This window comes from Dermacentor andersoni, chromosome 5 (assembly GCF_023375885.2).
Source record: "Dermacentor andersoni chromosome 5, qqDerAnde1_hic_scaffold, whole genome shotgun sequence".
Taxonomy (NCBI): Eukaryota; Metazoa; Arthropoda; class Arachnida; order Ixodida; family Ixodidae; genus Dermacentor; species Dermacentor andersoni.
In genome coordinates, this window is record NC_092818.1 from 137,896,526 (window position 1) to 137,921,410 (window position 24,885).

Consider the following 24,885-nt stretch of genomic DNA (forward strand, 5'->3'; position numbering starts at 1 on the left):
TCTATCAAAGGCGTACGCGTAAGTCACAACATTGATTCAAGAGCGGAGGTCACTGTCGTTCCGCCCGATTTCGCCAGTGTACCGCCTCATATAGACAGGTCACGAGCTGTATTGAGAAGCGCTGCCAATCGGCGCCTCGATGTAAATGGTTGATTTTCAGCAGATATTGTTTGGAAAAGCAAAACAACGCGACAAATATTGCACGTTGTAAAGTCACTGCGGTGTGTCCTCTTAGGGCTCCCACCCATTGAGGCACTTGGTGAGGTCAAATTTCTTGATGTTGTTGACGATAAACAGCACGACTACATGTATCAGCAGCTCTTCTTCGGCCTGGGCACGATGTCAGGCGAATACACCATTCGCATGAAAAGGGAGGCGATTCCCTTCGCAATTTTCGCACCGCTGCGGGTACCCATCCCGTTAAAGAACCCTATCAAACTAGAGTTGACTAAAATGGTCAAAAGCAAAGTAATTAAGAATGTAGATGGCCCGACTAAATGGTGTGCAGGAATGGTGCCCGTAGTCAAACCATCAGAGGAAGTTCGAATCTGTGTGGATGTAACCCAGCTGAACAAGAACGTCCTTTGTGAACGGTTTGTCTTGCCAACCGTAGACGGCGCCCTTGGGCAATTAGCGGTGGCCATATACTTTTCGAAATTAGATGCCGATTTAGGGTTTCATCAGGTTAAATTTGCAAAACAAAGTCAACAGCTCACAACCTTTATCACCCCGTTTGGTAGGTACTGCTTCCAGCGACTGCGGTTTGGTATCGCCTTGGCCCCGGAATACTTTCAAGAGTGAATGGCGGAAATTTTAGATGGCCTTCATGGAGTAGCGAGCCTGATGCACGACGTTCTGGTTTACGAAGCTATGAAACGTGAACATGATGAACGGCTGCACGTGTGCTGAACAGGTTGGTTGCAGTGTAGGTGGCACTCAATCGAGCAAAATGTTCTTTTTGTGTCAGTAGAGTAGCTTTTTTAGTCAGGCCGGATCCAAAGAAATGTCGATCCATAAACGAAATGGCTAAGCTGTCAAGTGTTGCTGATGTCCGCAGGTTGTTTTTGGGCATGGTAAACTGTCTGGCAAAGTCTGTGAGCAATCTTTCTGACCTATCAGCACCGCTTCGTAGTCTTTTCTTGAGGGGCTGTGAGTGGCAATGGGGCCTGCCTCAGCAAAAATCATTAGACTCTCTGAAAGAATTGATCACCTCGGCGCAATGCGTCGCACAGCTCGACTACGACCGTCGCCATGCTGTAATCCGGCTACCACTACTCGCCCCAGGAAACAGGGTATGGATAAAAGACAGCTAAATTCCGGCAACTGAGTCGAGTTTAGTCCTGTGGTCTCGTTATTATCGGGTGGGGACAGCCGAGGGGATCGAGCTAGAGACAAACAGACGGGAGTTGGTCTGGTACAGCGAGCGAACCGGCGTGCATGACTCGTCCTAGGACTTTCCTGCGACTCCGAACGCTGCAGGGCAATCCGAGGAATACAAGGTCTTGGCACAGCTTTCTGCGCTCAATTCAATGGCGGCTGTTTCAATGGAGGACGGGAGACCTGGCGGTTATATGACACGCTACGGTCGAGAAATAAGACCGCCAACGCGATAGGGCTACAGTTGAGACCTGCATACTGTAGTTCGGTGCTGTTGTGATTAATACTGATTCATTTTGTTTTCTATGCCTTGTAACACTTCCTGAAAAAATAAAGGAAGATGTAGTGTTATCGGTTATCACTGCTTTGGCCATGCACGGGTGTGCACCGGCCCTATAATGTCACTGGTGAAAAGGGACAGAGTGTGGCTGCCTAATAAACACGGGGGCTTTTTTGGGGTAGGTGGATACACCAGGGAGGCGCAAGTCTTTCGCTCACATCACCGCTCTACAGGAGTCGACACGACACTCAGGTTCAGGCATTCACCGGTTGCCAGTCAGCGTCGACGAAATTATCAAGGCGTTTATGGAGAAATCCCGGCGTATGAAAATCGTGGTGGGCAGCAAATACTGGAACCCGAGGACAAACCAGATCATACCAAAGTAAAAGGAACTGTATTTAAGTAAGTGCCGTTATTACTGTCTTACTGTCGAAATAACAGGCAGGAGACGGCTTGTCGTACTTGCATTGCCAGCCATACACGACGCCATCAAGGCATCGTGTATGGCTACAGTGCCCAACATAAGGAGAGTGCAAATTTACACTGACTCGCGTAGTGTATTGAAACACCATAAGCAAGTAATAAGAACCCTACAAGCATGCCAAGAGAGGCACAGACTTCCCAAACCTTCGCTCCTTAGCATCGAAGTGCATTGGGTGCAAGAACATGGTTGAAATCATTTCCATGACACGGCAGACTAACTAGCTCGATCACCTGCCCCACCTGGGACACCTATGTCCCTTCTGTCGGTTCCCTGTGCTTTCCACCTAGCACTGAAATCTAGCCGCCGACGGGACACACGCGCCTTGATTCCCCCGTGTCTCTGCTTTATTCCCCGTAACCTTACCCAGGTGCGAGGAGTATCTCTTTGGAGGCTTTGGGATGGAGTGGCCCTTACACCACCAATCATCTGTGCTTGGGGATCGACAAAAGACGACCAAGGAACGTGCCCCAAGTTCTCGGCTGCTATGACAACGTCAGATGCTGGACGCCTGCTTTGGATGTGTTCTGGAATGCGGGCGATCAGCATTAAGAGTTTAAGAAAGGCTAAATTGAAGCCAAACCTATCGGAACACCACGAACACTGGATAATTTATAATAAGCATGCAAAGGAACTGGTGCAGTTATTGCACGATGCAGTGTTGCAAGCTTTTATCTAACTTTCTTTTATTCTTTATGCCCAACGGCAATGCCTCCGAAATAAAAAAATATCATCATGCCGTCTTCTCAGTGAATAATCTCATGCTTCCTAAATCTTCAAGTACATGTGTTGTAGCACCGCTGAATAAAACGCTCTAATTGAGCTTGAACTCTGGCTGTTGCGTCCTGTTGCTTCTTCCATTGTTAAGCTAATTGCATCATTCACCAACCGGTTAGACGTTTCGCGTTTGTCTGGTGCATTAAAAACGAGAATTTCAACAGAAAGACGGACTACAGCTGCACATAATTGTTTCATCTATGTTTAATGCTCCTTCACAAATTTACTTGCTTATCTCATTAGCTAAACTACCACAGTATCCCAGTGGCTGGGGCGTTGCGCCACTGAGCTCGAAGTCGTGGGTTCAGTCCTGGCCACGACGATTGCATTTCAATGAAGGTGGAATGAAAAATACGCTCGGGAACCGCGAATTGCGTGCCCGTAAAAAAACCCAGGGGTTAAGAAATCAAAAATTAATCCGGAGGCCTCCACCACGGCATGCCTCATACTAAGATCACAACCCTTAGAGCCAACAGACAATGGCTGCAAGGAAAGCATATAGGGGGCACTAATCGGTTATTTAATTGAAATGTAGAAATTATGAATAAATAAAAAAGAAAGGGGACAAAAAGAAAAAACTGGCTCGACATGGAATACAAACCCAACATCTTCACATTACGCGTGCGATGCTATTACCACATCAGCTACCGTGCGTCGTTTTCCCGTTCACTTTCTGGAGTACTTCTTAGACATTTATAGCATAGCGCACGTAACCATGGTGTACGCTATACGCTATAGTATAGCGTACGCTAAGCAGCGCACATTCGTTACAGTTTTACAGCATGTAAAGCCCCGGACATCGTTATCAAGCCTATAGGGACAGACAAGTTTTAAAGCGAACAGCTTTCTTTAACTTTTTTTCGGCCGCATTCGTGATCGGTGGTTGGTGGATGAACTTTCACCAGCGGACAGAAAGCGCCCCGTAACCGAGTGGCAGGGGCCCGTTTGTAACCGAGAGCCAACAGGAAACAGAAAACATAGTTAGAAAGAAAAACTTTTCACAAAGTTTTCACAAACACATGAGCCCTAGGTATGGCATTTGTAACAGTAAAATTTATCGTTTGTAAAGTTTCATTAAACATGCAGGGGTATTGCGTAGGTTGTGAAAATAAGCTATGCGAAGGCAATAAGCAAAATAAGCGACGGGAAGGTATAATTCAGCTTCGTTGTAGACAGGCTTTCGTGACATAGTCTGCCTATAGTTTGACGAAATAGTTCTGCGGAAACCCGCAAGGTGGAGAGAAGTAAATAATAAAGGGAAACTTAGACAGGCGAGGCTTTTCTTTCGAGGAACCCGTATGGGTTTCTTTTGTAGCAATTGCTACGAACGGGTGGATGTCTAAGTTTCCCTTTATTAATCTGCCTATAGTTATACCCGAAACTGCTGTTTGTCTCAGTAACGATTTCTTTTTACACGTGTGCACCCCGGGTAGAGTGAACTAGTACACTCTACCCCAGGTGTCATCCATGAATCTACAGTGCTCACTACAAGTAATGTATACAATGTGCTGAACTTGCCGATGCACTGAAGTACTGAAATTTTCGCCATTTTCTCACCAGTAGATATCATTATTAACTCTACTCCCGTATTATTTTCTTTTTACTTTTTTTGCCACTTTCCTCTAGCATCTTTCGATCCTCTTTCCCCTCCCTAGCATGTTCAAGTAGCATGTCAGTGGTCACGGGTGCCGGCAAAGATCTCTGCCTTTCAATAAAGATATCCTTTGTTTCTCTCTCTCTCTCTCTTTGTCTGTCTGTATTTCATAATGATCGTTTTTATATATAACATACAATATGTAAAAACAGTCGTTTAGAAAAGTGTTCCGCGCCCTCACACTGTACACGCGGACACTAGAGGCGCTTTAACATAGTTTAGTATTATTGCTGATCACAACTGGTTCATTCAAGAAGGGGGAGAAGTGGCTTTCGAAGGAAACCACTCCGTTCCTTCTTAGTCATGTAAGTTGTGACACTGTAAATGTCTCTAAGAATCCAACAAGAAACAGCCATAAGCATATGTCACTGTGAAGTGGTATCTCTTTCAAGGACTGAGTTAAGCCCAAGTCTTTTTAGCTTCGGCTATCTCTGAACAGAACATGTGCATTTAGCATGAGATGTCCGACGTCCTCTGTGACAACTGTGAGCGTGCTTTGCTTGCTAAATTCCTAATGATTGTCAATCATGAACCAAGTGCATGGACCTTTCGCGCGGTAATACTTCAGTTCCACATGCTCGTAAATACCAAACGAGAAGTGACCGAACGGTATTTTTCATTTTTATCGGGCGTCATTTTCAACTCGAATACTCGCCTTTACCGCCCATTACAAAAATTTGAATTGAGAAAAGCAAACTTTGGTGTACTAGTTTCAGCGGGTTTCAGTCGCAACCAAATACGCCGACCCTTATGTATGCTGTGTTATTTAAATTCTCAGTCGGGAATACACCCGCATTCGCGCACCATCTACATGTCTGCGGAAGCTTTACTGACCAATCAATCGTCGAAAAGGTAGATACTGAATTCTAATGACTTTTTGGGGGGTATGCCTGCAAAATAGCAAACGGTGTGGTTCAAACATTCGAATGCATGCGAAATGAACTTTCGTAGCGCAGAAAGAAGATTACGTTTCTGCTGCCACCTGTGCAACCGGGAGGAACTGCAAAACCGCTCGTTTGCTTCCTTGGCGTGGGATGGCGCCTCTGTTAGACGAGAGACGTTCAACGTCACGGCACGCGGTGGACAAAGCTGGCAGAGAGTTGATTTTTGTCCTCGTTGGTAAATACCGGAGCCCTATGACTCTGTTAATAATTTGATGTTTTGGTACAGAAAATATCAGGATACAAAATACGTGCGCTAGCGCTCGTTCAATTCTGTACTCGCTGTCTGTACAAGACTTCATGAACGCTCCTAAAAAACTATGGTTCCATGATATTGAGAGCTAATCAGTATAAGTCATGGATTGCTCCTAAAATATGTCACCAACGTGTTAGTAGCTGCAGCCAGTAATGCTAGCTTTAGTAACAGTTTCTTACTAGGCAGTTATTGTTACTAATACTGACTGTACATATATGCGCCAAGAGGTAGCACAGAGCTGTTGATGTCTGATGAAAGTAACTGCAGATAACTTAAATATTCGTCACTGACGAACGCGGCAAGCGAGGTCCCGGATTATTGTTTCTCATAAACATTCATATGGTGGCAAAAAAAAAAATAGTAATAAAAGTTTCTTCATCTCTCTCTCCTCGCGCCTTCGAATCCCATATGCGTTATTAATAAATGTGTAATAGTCTATGAAAGGCATTAACGGCTTTTGCCTAAATTTTTGCTTGCACTTGCTCACTTTTGTTTATTTTTCTTAAAGGAGTAATGAAAGAAAAAATGTGTGAGCCGTTAATTAATTAATTAATTTATTTATTTATCTATCGCTTTTAAGTAGCTCTTGACTCCATGATTACGGTACGAAGCCTCCATTCGCCGCGAGCGCCAAAAGTAATTAAGTACAGCTGCTTTTACACGACTCATCCAAAACGCTCATCAAGCGCAATGCGGTTCTGGGCGGGAAGGGAGGAAGCAATTCACGTCATTAAAAGCAGAGGTGGTGGTGGTCACGTGGTATCACAAACTCAAGAGCACGGTAGTCAGAGGGGTGCGGCGGTTGAAGTTAGGCAATGACCATATCGCTCAAGGCCAACTTTGGCAGCACGGCCATGCGTAGGCGCCAGTAGTATCTGGTACAAGAGACCGCCACAACTGATTTCGAAGACGTGACGGGTTTGCTTTTTTCACGCCCGAAGGTTCGCCGCACTTGGCGCACGTTTTGAATTGCGATCGTGTCCTTGAAACAGCGTGAAAAATTGGCGGGAAAAATTGCAAGACTGACAGGCACTGTGCATACCGCTCTGTCTGTAGACTCTTCTCTTGTTTCTTCAGTTCTTCGCGCCGTTTCAAACACGAAGGTCGAAGATGGGTCAACTAGCACACATCAAAACGTTGTTTTAAAAGGTCGCAAGAGAAGGTAACATAACGAATTATTTGTTGTTGCGTCGGTGAATGGAGACACCATAGCGTAATTAGCGTGTAGTCGGCTTTCCAATAAAGCCATGAGAACATGACAAAAGATTTCTGTCAGTACTTCTTTAAGTGGGTGACGTTGAATATCACATACAATTCGACTACGCTTTCAAAAGCGTAGTACCAAAGAAGCCTGATGAGAACTCGCATACTGAGCGATCTTGTGGCCTGTTAAAATGGACCCAGGTCATAGCACGGTGAGTGTTAGAGCCTCGACTCCGCATCGCTGAAAATTAATTTTTTCTTAAATGGGAAGCATTTCTTGGCGAACATTTGCCACTTTGGATCCATCCATCGTCTATCTAGCCGTCTACGTCTTGGTGCTCTCACGGTCGTTTCGTGAACTTGGTAGGTACGAAAATTGGCACAGTATGACAAGAGTGTATGACGTACATAAATGATAGGTCATGACATGTGTGTTTAGTAGGTCATGAAACAGCCGCCTGTGTCTTGATGCTCTCATGGTCGTTTCGTAAACTTGATATGTACCACAATTTGCATAGCAGGACAAGGGTGTATGCCGAACATAAATGATAGGTTGTCGCAGACCGGCGCCAACCATGTTATATAGATATTCCTTTAGAGTGCGTGGTTTCGGGCCTCCCGTTCAGAAGCTACGGGAGGAGGCCGCGAGAGAGGGTGGAGAGGACTGCCCAGAGTCGAGGGACATCTGGAGACGGTCGGCTTTGTGAGCCGCGCAAGCGGCTGTTCTTCGGAAGCGGCGTCGCTGTCCTTTTCGACAGAGTCGGGGCTTGGCCGTGGTGTAAGGTTACCAGAGTGGAGCAGGCAGAGCGCACGGTGAAGATAATTGTGCGCTCTGTGTCCACTGTTCGGTCGCTTCCACTGGTCGGGATCGCGGAGACGGCCGGGCCATAAATCGACAGAGCGCATGCTGTCTTCGGTGGCGCCGAGGAAAAACGCCCGTAAATAACCGCTGGGCACAGCACTGTCTTTGACCAGCGTCTTCCGCCGGCTCGTTAGCAGTTCGGCGGGAAGGGATACATTCGGTTGGAAACAGGCAGCGAAGAAGGTTGCGTGAGTCTTTGCGGCGTGCGGGGCCGAATTCCTGCAGGCGAGGCGCGCGCTTCATCGCACCGGGCCCGCCGCCTTCGAGCCATCGCCGCAACCACTACCACCCGAGCCGTCCCCGTTCTTCGCCGCGCTCCGATATGGTCTGTCCGCCGCCTTGTCCTCTTCTTTTTTCTGTTAACTCTCAATGACTCGTGTGCCTCTAAACCCATTTGTTTGCTTTTGTTGTAACCCTGCCTGATTATTGTGTGTTCTGGTCACGTTTCGAATTGTGTGTGCTTTTCACCAATTTTGTTCGTTCCTCCGTTAAATTCTTTGTTCCCTTATTGTCCTTGATCAGTTCTGTGTATGATTAAATGCTTTGTTATCCCCCTTCAACGAGTTGCTTCGTGATTGCCGACGCACCGATACCCGAACGCCTTGCTCAGGCTGACCAACTCTGAATAAATAAATGTTGTCCAACACCTCTCGTTTGTAGGTCGGGGTGAAGCATAAAGCGGACCCCTGTGCTCCGTCGGCTTGCGCCTGGCAGCCGGATCGGCAAGCGAGGTGTAAGTTTTGTGACATAGGTAATGACATGAATGTCGTGACATGGGTCTCACGTAGATCATGAAACAGCCACCTAGGTCTTGGTGCGGTCATGGTCGTTTCGTTAACTTGGTACGTACCAAAATTGACATAGTATGGCAAGAGTATTACAAACATAAATGATAGGTCATGACATGAATGCCATGATATACGTGTCATGCAGGTCATGAAACAGCCGTCTACGTCTTTATACTCTCATGGTCGTTTCGTTAACTCGGCACACTGCTCCGCATAGCATCGGCTCCTACAGGGCGTGGGATTTGCCGGTTTTCTTTTTTGTCAATGACCATGATTGCTATCATGGCCATTGAACCGAACAACCCTACTTACGCCTACGAACTGAGTTCGTTACCCGCTTGTCTACAGGAACCACTCTGGATTTTTATTTACCCGCTTTTAGAGAGTTTAGACTGAGGTGTAACGTTCGCCAATGTTTTAAAGCATGAGGCATAGGAGTGTTCGAGATTTTGGGCTTGGAGAAACGCCTCCGCAAGCGAGGCGTCCGGGCTTTGTTTTGCAGTTCATATTCTTCTTTTTTTTGGGGGGGGGGAAGGGGGAGGGGTGAAGCATAATAGTCTCTTTGTTGTTGCTGTTTATGTTACAGCAAATAGCTTTGTTCGTCTCTTTCGCCCGTTTTCATGATGGTCGGTGGTGGTCGGACTTTCACCGTCGGTAGAAAGGGGCCGATGCAATGGGCGCGTGCCCCCGTGCCACCGAGTTTCGGGGCGTGCTCGTCGCCGCACGCCAGCCATGGCCTCCGAGATTGGGCGGGGCATCGCGCGCCGCTAGGCTGTGTGCCAGCTATATTAGTTCTCTGAGACACATGTAGGTGTCGCGCGAGAGCTTTGGAACATTTAAATGCTGTAGAGGAGCTGTCGGGGGATGAACAGCCTAAACTGCAAGAAATATATGCCATTCAGCGCGTCATTCCTTCAAAAAAGCGAATAGATTTCTGGAAACGCTCTGTTATTCGTTTACAATAGGGAATTTTAGCTTGTCTGGTACTCCGGTTAAAGCAGGCGGACTGGGCGTTTTACCGGAGGGGCGCAGGCGTAAACGTTAGCGGCCGGAGATGTGCAGCCAAGTGGTGGAACAGAGCACAACTAGACAAACACAGAGCTAATATTGCAGTAAACAAGTGCATTCATTTTTGCTGCTGGTCGAAAGTTTCGCATAGACGTAATTGTGTCACGATTCACAGCTGCCGGACATTTATGCCAACAGCGAATTGGAAAATACTCGGTTGATGCAATGTTAAATCTGCGTTTGTCTAGCTCAGTTCTACCCCACGAGGTGACCGGGCACCTATCAAGCCGCTCACGGTTACGCTTCCCGCATATCCGGTAAGATGCCCAGATCGCCTGCGTTTACCGGAACGCCAGACAAACTAAAGCTCTCTGATGAGTCATTGTCGATAATTTCTGCATATGTATATTTACCTTGTGGGAAAAAAAAGGTAGTGGTGCTTCGCGAATGGGGTATGTCTGTGTGCAGGAAAAATGCTTTCCTCATTTAGACGTTGTGGAGATGAGAGTGAACGCGTGCTATATGACTGGGAGGAAGAACGCTACCTGGGTGGAGAGGGTCATGGAACGCCGCCTGTTGGTTGAAGAGGAAAAATAAGGAAAGTGGACTTGACATTATTGGAGCGGCATTGACTGGTTTGAACGCCACGCTGACGCTTCGTGGACCATGTGCCGAAGCTGCTTGGGACACTGCTTCTTGCCCCGGAGCAAGCTCGGCCCGAGGAAGACGCTGCACCAGCGTCGGAAGCGACACGGCGCAATAGCCTGATGGTAAGGAGATTTCGAACCACGCCAACGTCGCCGATCATCGTGTGGTCGAGACTCCCGAGCAGCGCGTGGCACGTTTGGCGCCTTAGGAAACATAGAGTTGTCAGATACGGCCGCGTAATAACCAAAGTAATTACCATCAGAGTAGTTGGGAATTACCATGTCGTGGGAGCGCGTCGTGCGCGTAACCGAGTGGTGCCATGCGCTCAACGTAACTTCAAGGTTAGGATAAGATTTGGACAAGTTAATTGAAGTTAATGACGCGAATGGATGCCTAAGAACCAAAATACAGAAAGAAAATGCGTGCGTGAGGTGCGGGAACAAATAATGGTGCGGTACGCCTAGAACACACTTATTTTCCTCATGCACTGCGGTGCTCTGCGCTGCATTCACGTCATGAGTAACACAAGGAGCCACAAGAACGATTTCTCACGTCATGAGGGAAGTGGAACAGCCGCAGTCACGCTGCTCCCAACCTCTAAATCTGGAGAGGTTACTGTACCTATACCTACGTAGTGGCTGAGTGGGTGTAACTAATGGAGGGATGAATATATGTGACGTTTACTGTTTACTGAGAGGTCATTCTTCTACAAAAGAAAAGTGCAAATCAGTTGTTCTGGCGGTGATGCTGACAGGAAAGTTCATTTTCATCGGACCTGATGTCATCGTTAAAAATCGGACTTGTATATACCACGTGGTCTTGCGATGACCTTTATTATTTCAGTTTCCAATGTAAAAGAAAAATGGGGGGGGGGGGGGGAAGCTAGGGCTCTTTTTCTACGACTGTTTCAGCTTATTGAAAATACGAAATTTGATAAAAAAATTTTAGTTTTTACTAAACATTAATATTCCAGCGAATATTCCCGAGATGATTATTAGCAGTTTCGCAAGTTAAATTTTTAACTGATGACTTTTTGGGTTATGCTGTAATTGCAGAGTTGAAGTCTGGCAGTATACATTGCTACTAGCCAGGGGTTTAATAGAACTTGCTGGGCAAGCTGGTATCGATTCATTATACTGACACATGTACTTGGTTATATTTTTTGGGTGACCGCGTTCCCCGTCTAACAAAAGTTATCGTTCAGCGCTGGACGCGCCCGCACGTATCGGAAGTTTCTCGAATGTTATCGATGGTTCTGTTGTCACGGAAGCTTGAGTAATCTGACTGCATGTGCGACGCGAATTATGTAGAGCTTTCTGCAAGACACGCGGGCACCAGCGATCACTCTGAAACCTTCGATGACTCATACATAAAAAGCCGACGCGCTTGACCAGGAGATTAGATTTTCGACTATCGCCGGCTGTGTTGGCCGCTGTCATTGTTCCTTCAGTGTAGCCTGTTTTTGAGGGCACAGGTTCGCCAAATAAAACGCAAGTTTCGTCACTCACAGTTTTGTTCCTTTCTTCACCGTCACTACTACATGACAATACCTATTTTTAAGGCGCAAGAAAAAAAAAAAAACACAGCGCACAGCAGGGCAATAGTGTTCCTGTATGTGCTCACGCTAGAGGACAATGGGACAGAGCGCCACTCGCTACTTTATTTTTACAGAAGACACGTACATATATACCCTCAGTCTGCGTCTGCGCAACAAGCACATTCAAGCATGAAGTGCGGTAAGATAAGGAACTTTCGACGAACTTTGACTCTGAGGGGTTCATCATAAGGATGCAAAATATCCCTTTGTTGCCAGTCATGCACATTAGACGCCCTAATTTACAAAGCATCGAGGTTTCAGACAGCGGGTCCTCGCCGAAAGACTATACTCCGTTCCATACATAGCAGTCAACGCTGTGGAAGTTACGCAAGAAGTTTGGCCAAGAAAAGCGATCATTCCGCGGGTTCCGTCCATGATTCGCTGCGCGCCAACAACGTTCGCTCGCGCGAGCATGCACTTGAGGCTCATCGCGACGGGTTCCAAATAAAAAACCCGAAGAGAACAACAAAAATAAAGATGTTCTGAAACAACACACTAGCAGCCGTATACCACAGTGCGTTTGTTTCTAAGGGTTAAAACTTGTTTCATTCAATACTGAGCCTACATAAAAAAAAAAAAACACGCACACACACAGTTGCACACAATTGCGGTCAAAAAACAACGAACCATATCCAAGTGCGAACGAAGTCACTGCAAGAAGTCTCTCTGGCCTCCATAGCGTTGACTGCTATGTATGGAATGGAGTATAAATATGCTCGTTATAGTTCCCCGTATCTACACTGTACGTAGTGCAAGCTAAAGTCGTGAACTTTGGGCGTATTGGGACTGTTCAAGCCTTTTGTCTGCTTTGGGTGTGGTTCAAACCTATGTCAATATTGGCGGGCATTCACTGTTTACTTCATCTCGCAAGAGGTGTCGCGATGCGTCCGTGTTAGAGTCACTGGAAATTCTGGTGTCTCTAGTGTTAGATTAGGCAGACCCACCGAGGTACCCCCAGTACCCCAGTGGCTATAGCTATGGCATTGCGCTGCTGAGCTCAAGGTCCCGGGTTCAATCCCGGCCGTGGCGGCCGCATTTCGATAAGGTCGAAATGCAAAAACGCTCGTGTTCTTAGACTTAGGTGCACGTTTAAAAATCCCAGATGGTCAAAATTAATGCGGGTTCCCGCACTACGACGTACCTCGTTGTTATATCGCTGCATTAAACCTCAGAATTTATTAAATTTAGAGATTCAGGACTTGTTCAGAACTGTGCATCACGTTCAATATGATTGATTACTTGTCAACAGTTGTACTTCTTTAGTAGTAATTTGACTGATCAAATAAAGGTATTGCAGTAGAGCGGCAAGTTGCTCTAGTTAGTGGAATTAAGTTCATTTTGTAATACTGGACAGGATGAGCGCAGGGAGGAAACACATAAGACTGCGCGCGTCCTGTCCATCTCTACTTCTGTTGTCCGTGTGTTTATAGCGCAGTATTACAAGATCAAATAAACTTTTCAAGCCATTTATTTAGTCAGCCAGTTCAGTATTGCTACGGTGCATTTGGACTGGACCATGTGCTCAAGAGGAAGACGAAGAGGAAGTGGTATACACTGTCTCCTGGAGCTGTGACCTTCGTACCAGCCTGCGCGATTACCATTAGCTTTTCCGCGTGTAAACAGTTGTAAATACGTTTGTGCATCGGGCTTCCTCTTCGTAACATTTGGTGGAAGTCCTGGGTAATGACTCGGAACGGAGCTTCGCAGCGGTCGCCGCTTTGGTTCTTCACCGATGTCGCAGGAGACGGTGCCTATAGTTCGGCAACGCCTGCGTCAACTGTCGTACACACGCATCCGTGTGATCCAGGAGACAGTCTACCACTTCCTTTTCGTCTTTCTCTTGCGCGTACGGTCCTGCCCAAATGCACCGTAACAATATAGTTACATTCTGCAGCAGGCAAATTGTTATCAAGGGCACAACATCCAGCTCCTGTAAGCGGGCAACAGTTTCGCTATGGTCAATTGTTAATTCGCTGCAGAACAAATTTATCGGTGCTGCGGAGAAATTTCGTGGTGAATGTGCATTAGCACGGGGAATGATGTGTCCGTCGAGCCAACGCTTTCCAGAGAAGTGAGTGGGCACTGCTCCGGCAATATTTAATGGGCTATAGGCTTACTTTTTTTGCGCAATAGCCGATCAGCTCATATCCGTTTATGCATGGCGTGGATCAACGTCAACAATTGCATTCGCAAGGGCAGTGATGTATCCATTGGGCCATCACTTTCCAGAAAAGTGAATGGACACCGCTCCGGCGACATTGCAACGGGTTATAGCCTACCTAGCTTTTTTTGTGCGAAAGCGAATCGGCGCTTATCGGTAAATTCATGGCGTAAATCGGCGTCAGCACGTAATTAACACGGTTAGTGATGTAATCGGTGTAGACATCACTTTCCAGAGAAGTGAATGGACACCGCTCCGGCGACATTGCAAAGTAAACTGCTATAGCCTTCTTCTTCTCCTTCTTTTTTTTTTTTTTTTGTCGGAAGCAAGTCTGCAAATATTTATTTGTTCATGGCGTAAATCGGCATCAGTATGTGCATTAGCAAGCGCGGGGAGGGATGACGTCAAACCATCGCTTTCCAGAGCAGGGAATTGACACGGCCTTAGCAAATTTAAAACGGGCTAAATAACCTTACCTTTTTGCACCAAAGTCAATCTGCGCATATGTGTTTATTCATGTTGTGGATCGGCGTCAGCACGTGCATTAGCAAGCCCCCTCCCCCTTCCGCCCTCCTTTTCCCAACCTTCAGCTTCCGTTATCCTTACGCCGGACAGACCCAATATCCACTCCAACCGTGTGATCATATTCATACTTTGTGTTGAGCATGAAACACACGCATGAAAGAAAGCACTAGAAGACACGAACTCAAAATGTGCTCCATTTTGCACTCGTGTCGTCTGGGCATTTCCGTCGTCGGTGTGTGTTATTGCGAAACCCATTGTACTACATAATATGAATAGGTATAAACTCGCCCAGCTTTCAGTTCTTCAGCTGTGTGATCGCTGCACAAAGGAATACTGTCCGCTTCAACCGAGCAGTTGAGTTCGCGCAGTAGTCCTATTAATTTCCTCCTCTCCTAGACGCCTGTCGCGGGCCAGCCATGAAACGCACGGAACCACTACATGTCACGTATAAGCGCCTTCATTGCTTCTCCGCGAGACTACACGAAATACAGAGGGCGCCTTGTCGCCTTGGTGCTCAGTAATGGAAGGGCCTCAGGCAATCTTCTCAAAATATTAAGTTGGATTCAACTTTGCCGCTGGAAAACAATCACTAAATAATAACCTATCCTTTATGTAAAACCCCGTGCCTGGGACATTTGAGGTTAAATAAATAAATAAATAAATAAATAAATAAATAGATCATGAAGCTACCTTAATGGCGTCGTGTTTGGCTTGGAGCTCAAGAGGAGTAGAATCACATACATCCATCGTATATTGCTTGTTTCCCTGAAGAGGAGAATGCCTAGTGCTGTTATATGCCGTGCGTCAGCAGCGTCTATATGCCAAACACATTGGTCCGAGTGAACGTTAATGTGGGTTCTTGCCGAAGTGGCACTCCAAGTGACAGACCATTGTCTCCTAGACTCCCATGCACTGCATGGAGTCTAGGCACGTTGCATGCACCATCATATCTCCACGAGAACCTGCACAGGCGAATGACTGCTCACTCCGCCGTCTGAGGAAGGGGGGATTGGGGGTTAGTCTCCCGACCCCTGCCACCCCTTAACCCCATCAAGGACACAATAAAGTTTTATCTCTCTCTCACTCCGAGTTTGACGTCATTCAAGAAGTATGACGCCCTCATTAATGGCGCTTTGCGGGAAAAGCTGCCGGACGGCGCCCTATAATGCATGCGTGTGTGTGCTTACGGGTAAGTAAACGATCGAGTAACGAGTAAACGTGTAGGTTCAGCTTTCGATATGTTTGAGCCATGTCGTATTTCTTTTTAATTTTTATTCCATTTCTTTCTACCAATAATTAACGTCGTTCGTTGTAATTCATGTACCCGTGACCACGTGGCCAAGCTGTGCGCACACTATTGTGAGACGTTAACGGGTACACGCGCATATGTCGTTTGCGCAGCTTTGTTGCAGGAGGTTTCGAAGTTCGTGCGACCAAAAGTTTCGCCTATATAGGATCCTGTATGTAGATTAAACTAAAGTGTGGGGTTTAACGTCCGAAACTGCACAGTTGCTTGTGAAAGAAGGTATAGTGAAATGGGGCTTTCAGATACGTCAACTTTTTTTTTTTTCGGGTGTGCATAATACTCAGCCACTGGACTGAGTATTATGCGCAACGAGGCTAAATCGATGAAGTTGCGAGCAAAAAAAGAAAAACGATTTAAGTCACTTATAAGTTATAATTTACATGCGACTTTATAGGTTAAATTTACCTGTAATTGCAAGAAAACCGTTTGCGGTTGGAAAGATGTCAATATTTCCAGTGCTTGTTTACACAAACAGATCGCTCACTCGGCACTGGATATTGGTCTATATGCTCCGGCTGACAGACGTAGATCAACTTTGCGATATAATAGAAGCGTTCATGCAGCGAAAGGAACTTGAAATCTCGCATTCTAAGCTGCTCACTCCTGCTATCGTCGTCTTCCTGGTCAGTCGAAAGACAATCGATACGACGACGCAAGTTTTGACATTCGCGCAAAATGTGGCGTATATATAAAGCGTTTTTTTTTCTTCTACACTCGATATGTACTATACACGACGAGAGGAGTGAACATCGGCACAAAAGGTGATGTGCGGTACGTATGAAGTCCAACAACAACGCCAATTGTTGGGCGCTTGGCTGTGCGGTATACGCCCACGGCGACCTCGTGCGGAATTCCTAGTAGATGTCCGTGGTGTACGAGCTGTTATCGGTGGTGGTGGTCGGGCCCGTTGCTGTCAGAAGGCGCACTTCCGGCAGCGTCTCGTACGGCATCCCGGCAATCGTTGTGGCGCTGCCGTCGTCGTAAGCGCTCGTCAGCGCGTTGATCGCGGCGACGGCGATCAGCAGGCAGGCGATGAGCACGAACAGCACCACGTATACGGGCATCAGGGTGCGCTCGCTCGTCGCCATCCACCAGGAGCCCCAGCCAGCGATCTCGGCAGGCTTGTCCTTGGCCTGCACAACCGCAGTATACCAAGAACGAGTTCAAGCAACCAATCTGCTACACTTCGTAACTCCGCGCCCACAAAATGGATGTCATATACACTTCTGCAAACTCGGCATAGTAGAGTGTCTAAAGCGGATAAGTGTACATAAGTGCATAAGTCCCGCCCTTCCTTCACCTCGCATCCACGTTATCTTGTGCTGTGCAGTTATAACATGAAGTCATACAAGGTTACGAAGTTTAGAAGCTTGGAAGCTTGATAGCTTCCAAGCTTCTAAAGATATATGTCTTCACGTGAAATCGCTTTCTCGTTTACATGAGCTTCCAAAACTCCTATTCACAAATTACTGCAAATTAGTGGTATACGAGGTCTATCTGAAGGTCATCCGTTCACGCTCCCGGAAAAATATAGCAGTCACCCGGTGTATTCGTCGTCCTAATCCCCTTCAATGTAATTAAATCCTGCTTCCTCACACCAAGTGCCGAGGTCCTTTGACCCTTAGAAATAGCTCTGGAATGGCTTCTCCGGAAGTGCTGCTGGGGAAGCCATTTCGTTGCACTTGATGGACTCCTCTCCGGTTGGAAAGCACGTTCCTATCAAGTGCCTTTGGATTTGCTGTGACTGCAAAATGTTGCATGGGGACATGCCTTGAGATTAAGAAATCTTGACGAACCACCACGTTATCCCAAATACAGAATGACAGGAGTGAACGGGGGCGTTACCCTGGTGCATATTGCCAGGTCTTGAAATTCCTGAATCAAAATCTTGGGCACTAACATTGCAGGGACCCGTTGCACAAATTGATTGTACTTAAAATGACATTTACAGCATCCTTGTTGCGATCCACTAACCAAGCAATTTCTCTGACACTCAACCGACGGCCACTTCTTATCAAAGTTCGCACTTTATAATATAGCATCGTTGTGGCTTGTTGAAAATACCCCAAAGCGTAGTTTACTTGCCACAAACATTCGAACTTCGTTGAAGTGGTTTTACCACATTTTTATCTGATGATGATGACGTTTATTGACATCTCCTTTGAAACGGGTCGGGACAAACAGTGACCTAGCCTGCTTGATTCAATCAGATTTTACTGCATCTATTTTTGTCTAGCCTTTTCCCTATCTCATCTCAATCTTAGCCTTGGTATTTAAAATCTCTATCACTATATTGTACTGTTACCTACTCTTGCAATGACTACGGTTCTATAAATTTCCTTCCTGCTTTTTTTTTTACCGCCAATACTTGAATCGTCTCTTACTTACTCGACCGCTGTACAGTTAATCCTTTCGTCTTCTTTGATTTGCAATGCGTCTGGAAGGTGGACACTCGCTACGGGTCTCGCTAGGTGAATATTTTGGCATTCCATTACAATGTCCGATTGCTGTTGCTGATTCCTGTTTTACTTTATTTTCTACACAGATGTGGAAAGGGGCGCAGACCCTTGTCAAGCCGAACTGATTTTGACTTTTCGTCTCTGCCGCCTACATCATGTATGGATGTGAAATAAATTTGATTTGATTTGATCTTGATGTGCCGAGTCGTCTCCGGGTTAATTCTTGCAGTGCACATATGCCTCGTCATGTGCCGCATATTTTCTCCGGTATGTTTGTTGTACTCGGGCAGCCAGTTCGGATCCAAAGATCAATGCACTCCCCTTTGGGTTATCATACAAGTTTTCCCTCCTGATTTCTTTCTTGCCGTTTTTTTTGAAATCTTCATCGTATTAAGTTTTGTTCCCCTCATTTGCATCCAATTTATCGTCTCTGTTTCTCTCGCTTTCCTTTTTGACTCTTGGTAGTCTGTTTGGTGAGTGCATGTCCATAGAACCAACTACAAACGCTTTCTTTTCTGAATCTTTCTTGTTAGCTGTCATGGAGGAGGAGGAGGAGGAGGAGGAGGAGGAGGAGGAGGAGGAGGATACAAAGGGGAGGAAAGACAGGGAGGTTAGCCAGTGTAAGTACCGGCTGGCTACCCTGTGCTGGGAAAAGGGGTAAAGGGAATAACAAGAGAAAGAAGAAGAAGAGGGAAGAAACGGAAACCGGAAAATTCACAGAGTAACGCGAAACTACGCGCTACAACATTCAAAGGCGGTCGCACAATTCGCATGTCCTTATAAACTTCAGCAAAGCCCTTAATGCTTTGAGTGCCGAAGCCCGTCTGGACCACTGTCCTAGAGCTTTTTCCTCTGTAAAGGGGCGATTGTCCAGTTTTTCGAGCGCGGTCACAAGCACTTTTCTTGGCACTTTGTAACGGGGACAGTCACAAAGGAGGTGCTCAATCGTCTCCTCGCAGCCGCAGGTGTCACAAGTAGGGCTGTCGGCCATTCCAATGCGGAATGAATAGGAGTTCGTGAATGCTACGCCGAGCCACAGGCGGCACAGAAGTGTTGCTTCCGCTCGTGGTAATCCTGGTGGTAGACGGAGTTGCAGACGTGGATCCAATCTGTGGAGACGTGCGTTCGTGAATTCACTGGTGTTCCACAGATTCTGCGTAAGCTCGCGGGCGAGGGAGCGAAGACTTGTGGCTGCATCTGTTCTTGACAGCGGTATGGGTATAATCTGGGCACCATCATGGTCCGACCGGGCCGCGTCATCCGCACTGTCATTTCCCGGAATTCCGCAGTCACCCGGTATCCACAGGTATGATGTTGTGTCCCTTGTTGATTGCGTGATGGTGGAGTAGTCGGATGTCTGCGACTAGTTGCACATTTGGTCCGTGGTTGCAAGGGGACATCATACACTGGAGAGCTGCCTTTGAGTCACATAAGATGGACCATGAATGTGATGATTTGTGAACAATAAACTCCAGAGCAGCACGGATAGCTGCGAGTTCTGCAGACGTAGATAATGTAATGTGAGATGTCTTGAACTTGAGGGTGACAGACTCTGCGGGAATCACCACTGCTCCAGCTGAACTTTTAGAGGAGACAGAACCGTTCGTGTAAACGTGGATGCGTCCTTTGTGCTTGTCATGTAGCACTGAAAGCACGGTTTGTTTGAGTGCGAAAGTTGACATCTCCGTTTTCTTTTTGATACCGGGAATAACAAGAAGAGCCTGGAGTGGATGGAGGCACCACAGCGGTAGAGATGGTCGTGCTGCAGGCGTGAAGTTTGACGGTAAAGTTCCATGGTTGGCGGCAATAATCTTGATAAACGCTGAACGAGGTCGAGCGGCAGGGAGGGAGGCGAGATGATGCGATGGAAGTCGAGCGAAGTACCTGATATGCATCCTTAAAGTGTCGACTTGAAGATACGTAGTGATGGGGTGGTCATGCGCGATGGCTATTGTTGCTGCCGTAGATGCAGATCTGGGAAGACCAAGGCAAATTCGCAGAGCTTGAGCTTGTACAGACTGGAGGGCACGGAGGTTGGTCTTACCGGTCCCACCCAGTACAGGTAAGCTATAGCGCAGGAGACCGAGGAACAGTGCGTTATAGAGTTGGAGCATCGCACTCACAGACGCACCCCATGATTTTCCCGCAAGAAATCTGAGCACGTGGGTTATCATGATTAATTTCCTTTTTAGGTAGGAGACATGAGGACTCCAGGAAAGGTCTCGATCTATTATCACTCCTAGAAAGCGGTGCGTCCTCTCGTAGGCAATTGGCTGCCCATTCATTCTGATAACGTACGATTTCATTGCTTTGCGCGTGAAAGCGACTATAGAACACTTCTCGGAGGACACCTCCAGACCTCACGCTTGAAGATAACCTGATGTTAGTGTGGCCGCTTTTTGAAGTTTGGCGCGCACCTTGGGACGCGCCGCTCCTGATCACCAAATGCATATATCGTCTGCACAGATCGACATATGGACGGATTGCGGAAGGGTATGAACCAGGTCGATGAGCACGAGGTTAAATAGAGTGGGGCTCAAGACTCCGCCTTGTGGTACGCTACGGTAGGTGTTGGGTTGTGATGAAGCACCACCCTCTGTTTGCACAAAGAATGACCTGTCCTTCAAGAAGCTGGATATCCGCCGAAAAACAAGGCCGCCTAGGCCGACATCGCCCAAGGCGTCCAGGATGGCTTGATGGGTTACGTTGTCATAAGCGCCTTTAACATCTAGGAACATCGCCACTGATAGCCTCCTGAGGCTTTTCTCGTGCTGAACAGACGAGACAAGATCTATGACGTTGTCTACAGAAGAGCGTCCGCGTCGAAAGCCTGCCATAGCGTCAGGGTATAACTTGTAGTGTTCTAGATTCCACTCTAGACGCGTCAGCACCATCCTCTCCATCACCTTTCCTAGACAACTGGCCAGAGCAATGGGACGATAAGACGCCACGTCTAGGGGCTGATTTATCTGGTTTTAGCAGAGGCACAAGGCGGCTGGACTTCCATGCAGCAGGAACTACTCCTTCACGCCATGAATTATTTTACACGTCTAGAAGTGCATGCTAGGCTGTTTGACTGAGGTTTCCAAGAGCTGCGTATGTCACCCCGTCAGGCCCAGGCGATGAGGAACGTCTGCACGCTGCCAACGCCGCCTGCAACTCCTCGATGGAAAACAGATTGTCCATACGAGAATCCCGCGAGATTGGAACATCACGGGGATCACGTGTAGCGAACGATGGCGGTTGACCAGCAACCTTGAAACAAGTCCTCCGCTACGTCGATCTCTCTGCGACCTTGGTAGAGAGCCAGGCATTTGAAGGGGTGGCGTTGTTGCGGTGATATTCGAAGACCACGCACTGTTCTCCATATATGTGACAGGGGTTTATGCGGATCAAGGGAATCACAGAAGGATTTCCATCTTAGAGACTACAGGGAGTTGATCCGACGCTGGATCTTCTGTATGCGTCTCGCCTCCCTTAAGTCGAAGATGGACTTGGTGCGCCTGTACCTTCGTTCCGTGCGACAGCGGATTGCTCGAAGCCGCTCCAATGCTGCTTCGAATTCAGAAAATTTAGGAATAGGCCTAAAAGATCTTGTGGCTTTTTGAGCAGCGGCGTTAATTAGCTTCTCGATGTTGCCAGGTAGACAGTCTTGGATCTCTTGGCAATTATTCTCCATGAGTAACGTGTATTTAGGCCAGTCGATGTGATGAAGAACTGTAGTAGAGTGTGGCTTGCGTATGCCGTCGATTTTAACATATGTTGGAACGTGGTCACTACCATGCGTTTCGTTGTCCGTGAACCATTTCACACTGGCACTGAGGCATCTTGAAACAAAAGTTAAGTCCAGGCAGCTGCTGTATGTGAATCCCCGCAGAAAAGTGGGACTGCCATCATTTAGGCAGCAGAGCTCATGGTCCGACGCGAAGGACAGTACACGTCTTCCTCGACAGTCCATCTTTAAGCTTCCCCATAGCGGATGATGTGCATTGAAGTCAGCAGTAATAACCCACGGTCCAGGTGTCGCTGTTAAAATTGCACGTAGTCTTGCGTTGTCAAATCGACTCGAAGGTGAAATGTAGGCACCTACGAGCGTGAGTTCGACGTTCTTGCACTTTATAGTCAAACATACGTACCGATTGTCGTCATAAGGCGCCACTGGGTGTAAAACATACGTGAAATCGCATCTGATATAAACGATGACTTTGCTGCGGTCGCTACAGCTGGCAGACATGACAGCTTCATATCCTGATAGGCGGATGGCGCTCTCAACGTTTGGTTCACAAATGATGATTATTGACCATTAGCTGTCACGGAGCTTCGCACAGCGCTTTATGTAGCGTTTCTGTTCAATGCGCTCCGTCAGGTTTTTGTTTGTTTGTTTGTTTGTTTGTTTTCCCACGGACATAGAAACGGGACATTACTCAACACAACCATGTGAGTGAGGCCCTCTTCCACGCTGCGCGTGCGGCCATGTTGCGCAGATTAATTTCCCTCTAAAATAAAGAAGATCAGGTAACGTTAAGGCAGACCTCACGCTCCATTGCAGTGAGCAATTTATTTTCCGGCATTTGACGAGAGCCGTCGCGATCCCCGGCACAGTAGAGAGCAGCTAAACATTCCGTGACTGATGAAGCCCAAGTTATGCTTTGCCAAAGTGAGTGCGAGCAGGGAGTGTGCCAGCCAGCCATGGTGATGTCAGCGCGCTGTTTTCGCAGCTAGAACCGTTTCGCCCCCGTGGACCTCAGGGCGATGTGTGCCATCGCAAGGCTTCACCTAGAATAGTGCCATACACTGCCTAAAAGAAGCGTCTTATTAAACACAGAGGCGCACATTTTGAAGTGGAGACAAAATTAGGAGACATGTGTGGCGCTACGCGTTGAAATGCAGAAACAAACAGCAGAACTTTGCAGAATCACAGCCCAATTTCCAGGCCATATTCATTAGGAATTTCAGTTGCAAAGGTAGTTGCGCGCTAAAGCTACCGCTCAATAGACCATTCCAGTGGATTTACAAAGAAAGCTAACACTGTCATTGCGAATCATTACTGATAATTTCTATACCGCAGTGTAAACAAAAGCAAGCGTTGGGGATATTCTTTCCAAATTTAATGCGCATTCATTGCGAATTTTTGCAATTATAGTGCAATATTTTATGAGAGATGACTGTTTTACAAAGTCGTAAGGTCACAAAGTCACAAAGCCACAAGAAAAGTTCAGGCAAATATGTGTACAACATGGTGGTTGAACCACTGTAAATATTTACACCACCTCATACCGAAATTCCTTACTAAATTACTAGACGTTTCTCTAGTAAATTTTGCAGCAAAACTATATATAGAACTATTCAGTTGACATTATCAAGAAGTAATGGAGTTGGGCAGGCCATGTAATATGTGTGGCATATAAGTGATAGTCTATTATAAAGTTATAGAATGGGTACCAAGAGAAGGGAAGTGCAGTAGGGGCCTGCAAAGAATTAAACGGTGCGATAAAGTTCGCAAATTCGCATGCCTAATATGGGGTCAGCTTGTGCAAGATAGGGGCGATTGGAGATCGTAGGGAGAGGCCTTCGTCCTGCAGTGAACTTCAGAAATAGGCTGATGATGATTATAATGAGGATGACGTGGCGTTATACACTTACCGCCAAGGTGGCCTTGCGCCTATCCAGACATACGCGGTTCCTATCATTCGAGTCACCCACCGGCCAGTTCTGGTACTCGTAGTCCGGATTGTACTCAAAGTAGTTCAAGCTCGGGTGGGGCTCTTCAGGATCGTCGTACCACTGCCACTCCTCGGCATCGGCCTCCTGACCGCCGTGGTAGGCGCACAGGTAAGCGGTGACCAAGCCCTCGCCAGGAATGTAGTGGGCACGACATTCGCAGTGGCCGCTCGTCGGTAAACCCACTGAGGGATCCGCCGCGGCAGCTTCCACGCAGCCGTAGCAAGGTTGGTCTTTCGGGTGTGCACCAGGTGCAGCGGCCGCCATTATGACTTTTCTTCTTTGCCGTCGTGTGCAGATGATGATGATAATTACTTCGACAATGGCGCAATGCCACAGCGGGGGGATAGGCCAACAACCGAGTGGTATTGTGATAACAAAAATATAGGTGAAAGCAGGAAAGAAATGAATTATAAATAAAGTAATATACTGAGCAGTGGAATAGTCAGCCATGCAATAACAAGAAATAAAAAATAACTTCGAAAATTAACAATATTTAAGGTAAAGAAATAGACTGAAGCCAAGATTGACGCAATAGGTATAACTCAGATCTCGAACTATTCTTTTATTTGTCTTCTTGGCATTTGAATTTTATAGTTTGATGATGAAGAAGAAAGAAATCTGTACTCCCTCTTTACGTTTCCATCCCGAGACTGCGCTATCGTTTTCTTTTTCTTTTCTTTTCAGTGTAAAAAATTGGACAGGTAAGCCTCTCAATATTCCGGCTATACCGAAATCCCAAATACGCTATTCAAGCAAGATTAATGAAGAAAATAATTAGAGGACACCTAAGCACTTCTTAAGATTTGTAAATGCGAAAGCATTAATGTCTATTTGAACG

At 46.9% G+C, this 24,885-nt stretch overlaps 1 protein-coding gene and 1 long non-coding RNA gene across 2 annotated transcripts in view; one reads left to right on the forward strand and one right to left on the reverse strand.

The window, feature by feature from the left end:
• The window catches only part of LOC140218602 (uncharacterized), a 78,798-nt gene extending 75,826 nt beyond the window's left edge, over positions 1–2,972 (forward strand). The window contains exons 2-3 of the long non-coding RNA XR_011894806.1: positions 1,840–2,059; positions 2,509–2,972. This is a non-coding gene — a long non-coding RNA (uncharacterized lncRNA). The remainder of the gene's footprint in view (positions 1–1,839; positions 2,060–2,508) is intronic.
• Positions 2,973–15,718: 12,746 nt separating this feature from the next.
• Positions 15,719–24,316, reverse strand: LOC126531244 (uncharacterized). The gene is made up of 2 exons (XM_050178694.2): positions 23,967–24,316; positions 15,719–16,997 (listed from the first exon to the last, which is right to left on the reverse strand). The coding sequence occupies exons 1-2, from the start codon at positions 24,309–24,311 to the stop codon at positions 16,719–16,721; spliced, it is 624 nt and encodes a 207-aa protein (XP_050034651.2). The 5' UTR covers positions 24,312–24,316; the 3' UTR covers positions 15,719–16,718.
• Positions 24,317–24,885: the final 569 nt, after the last annotated feature.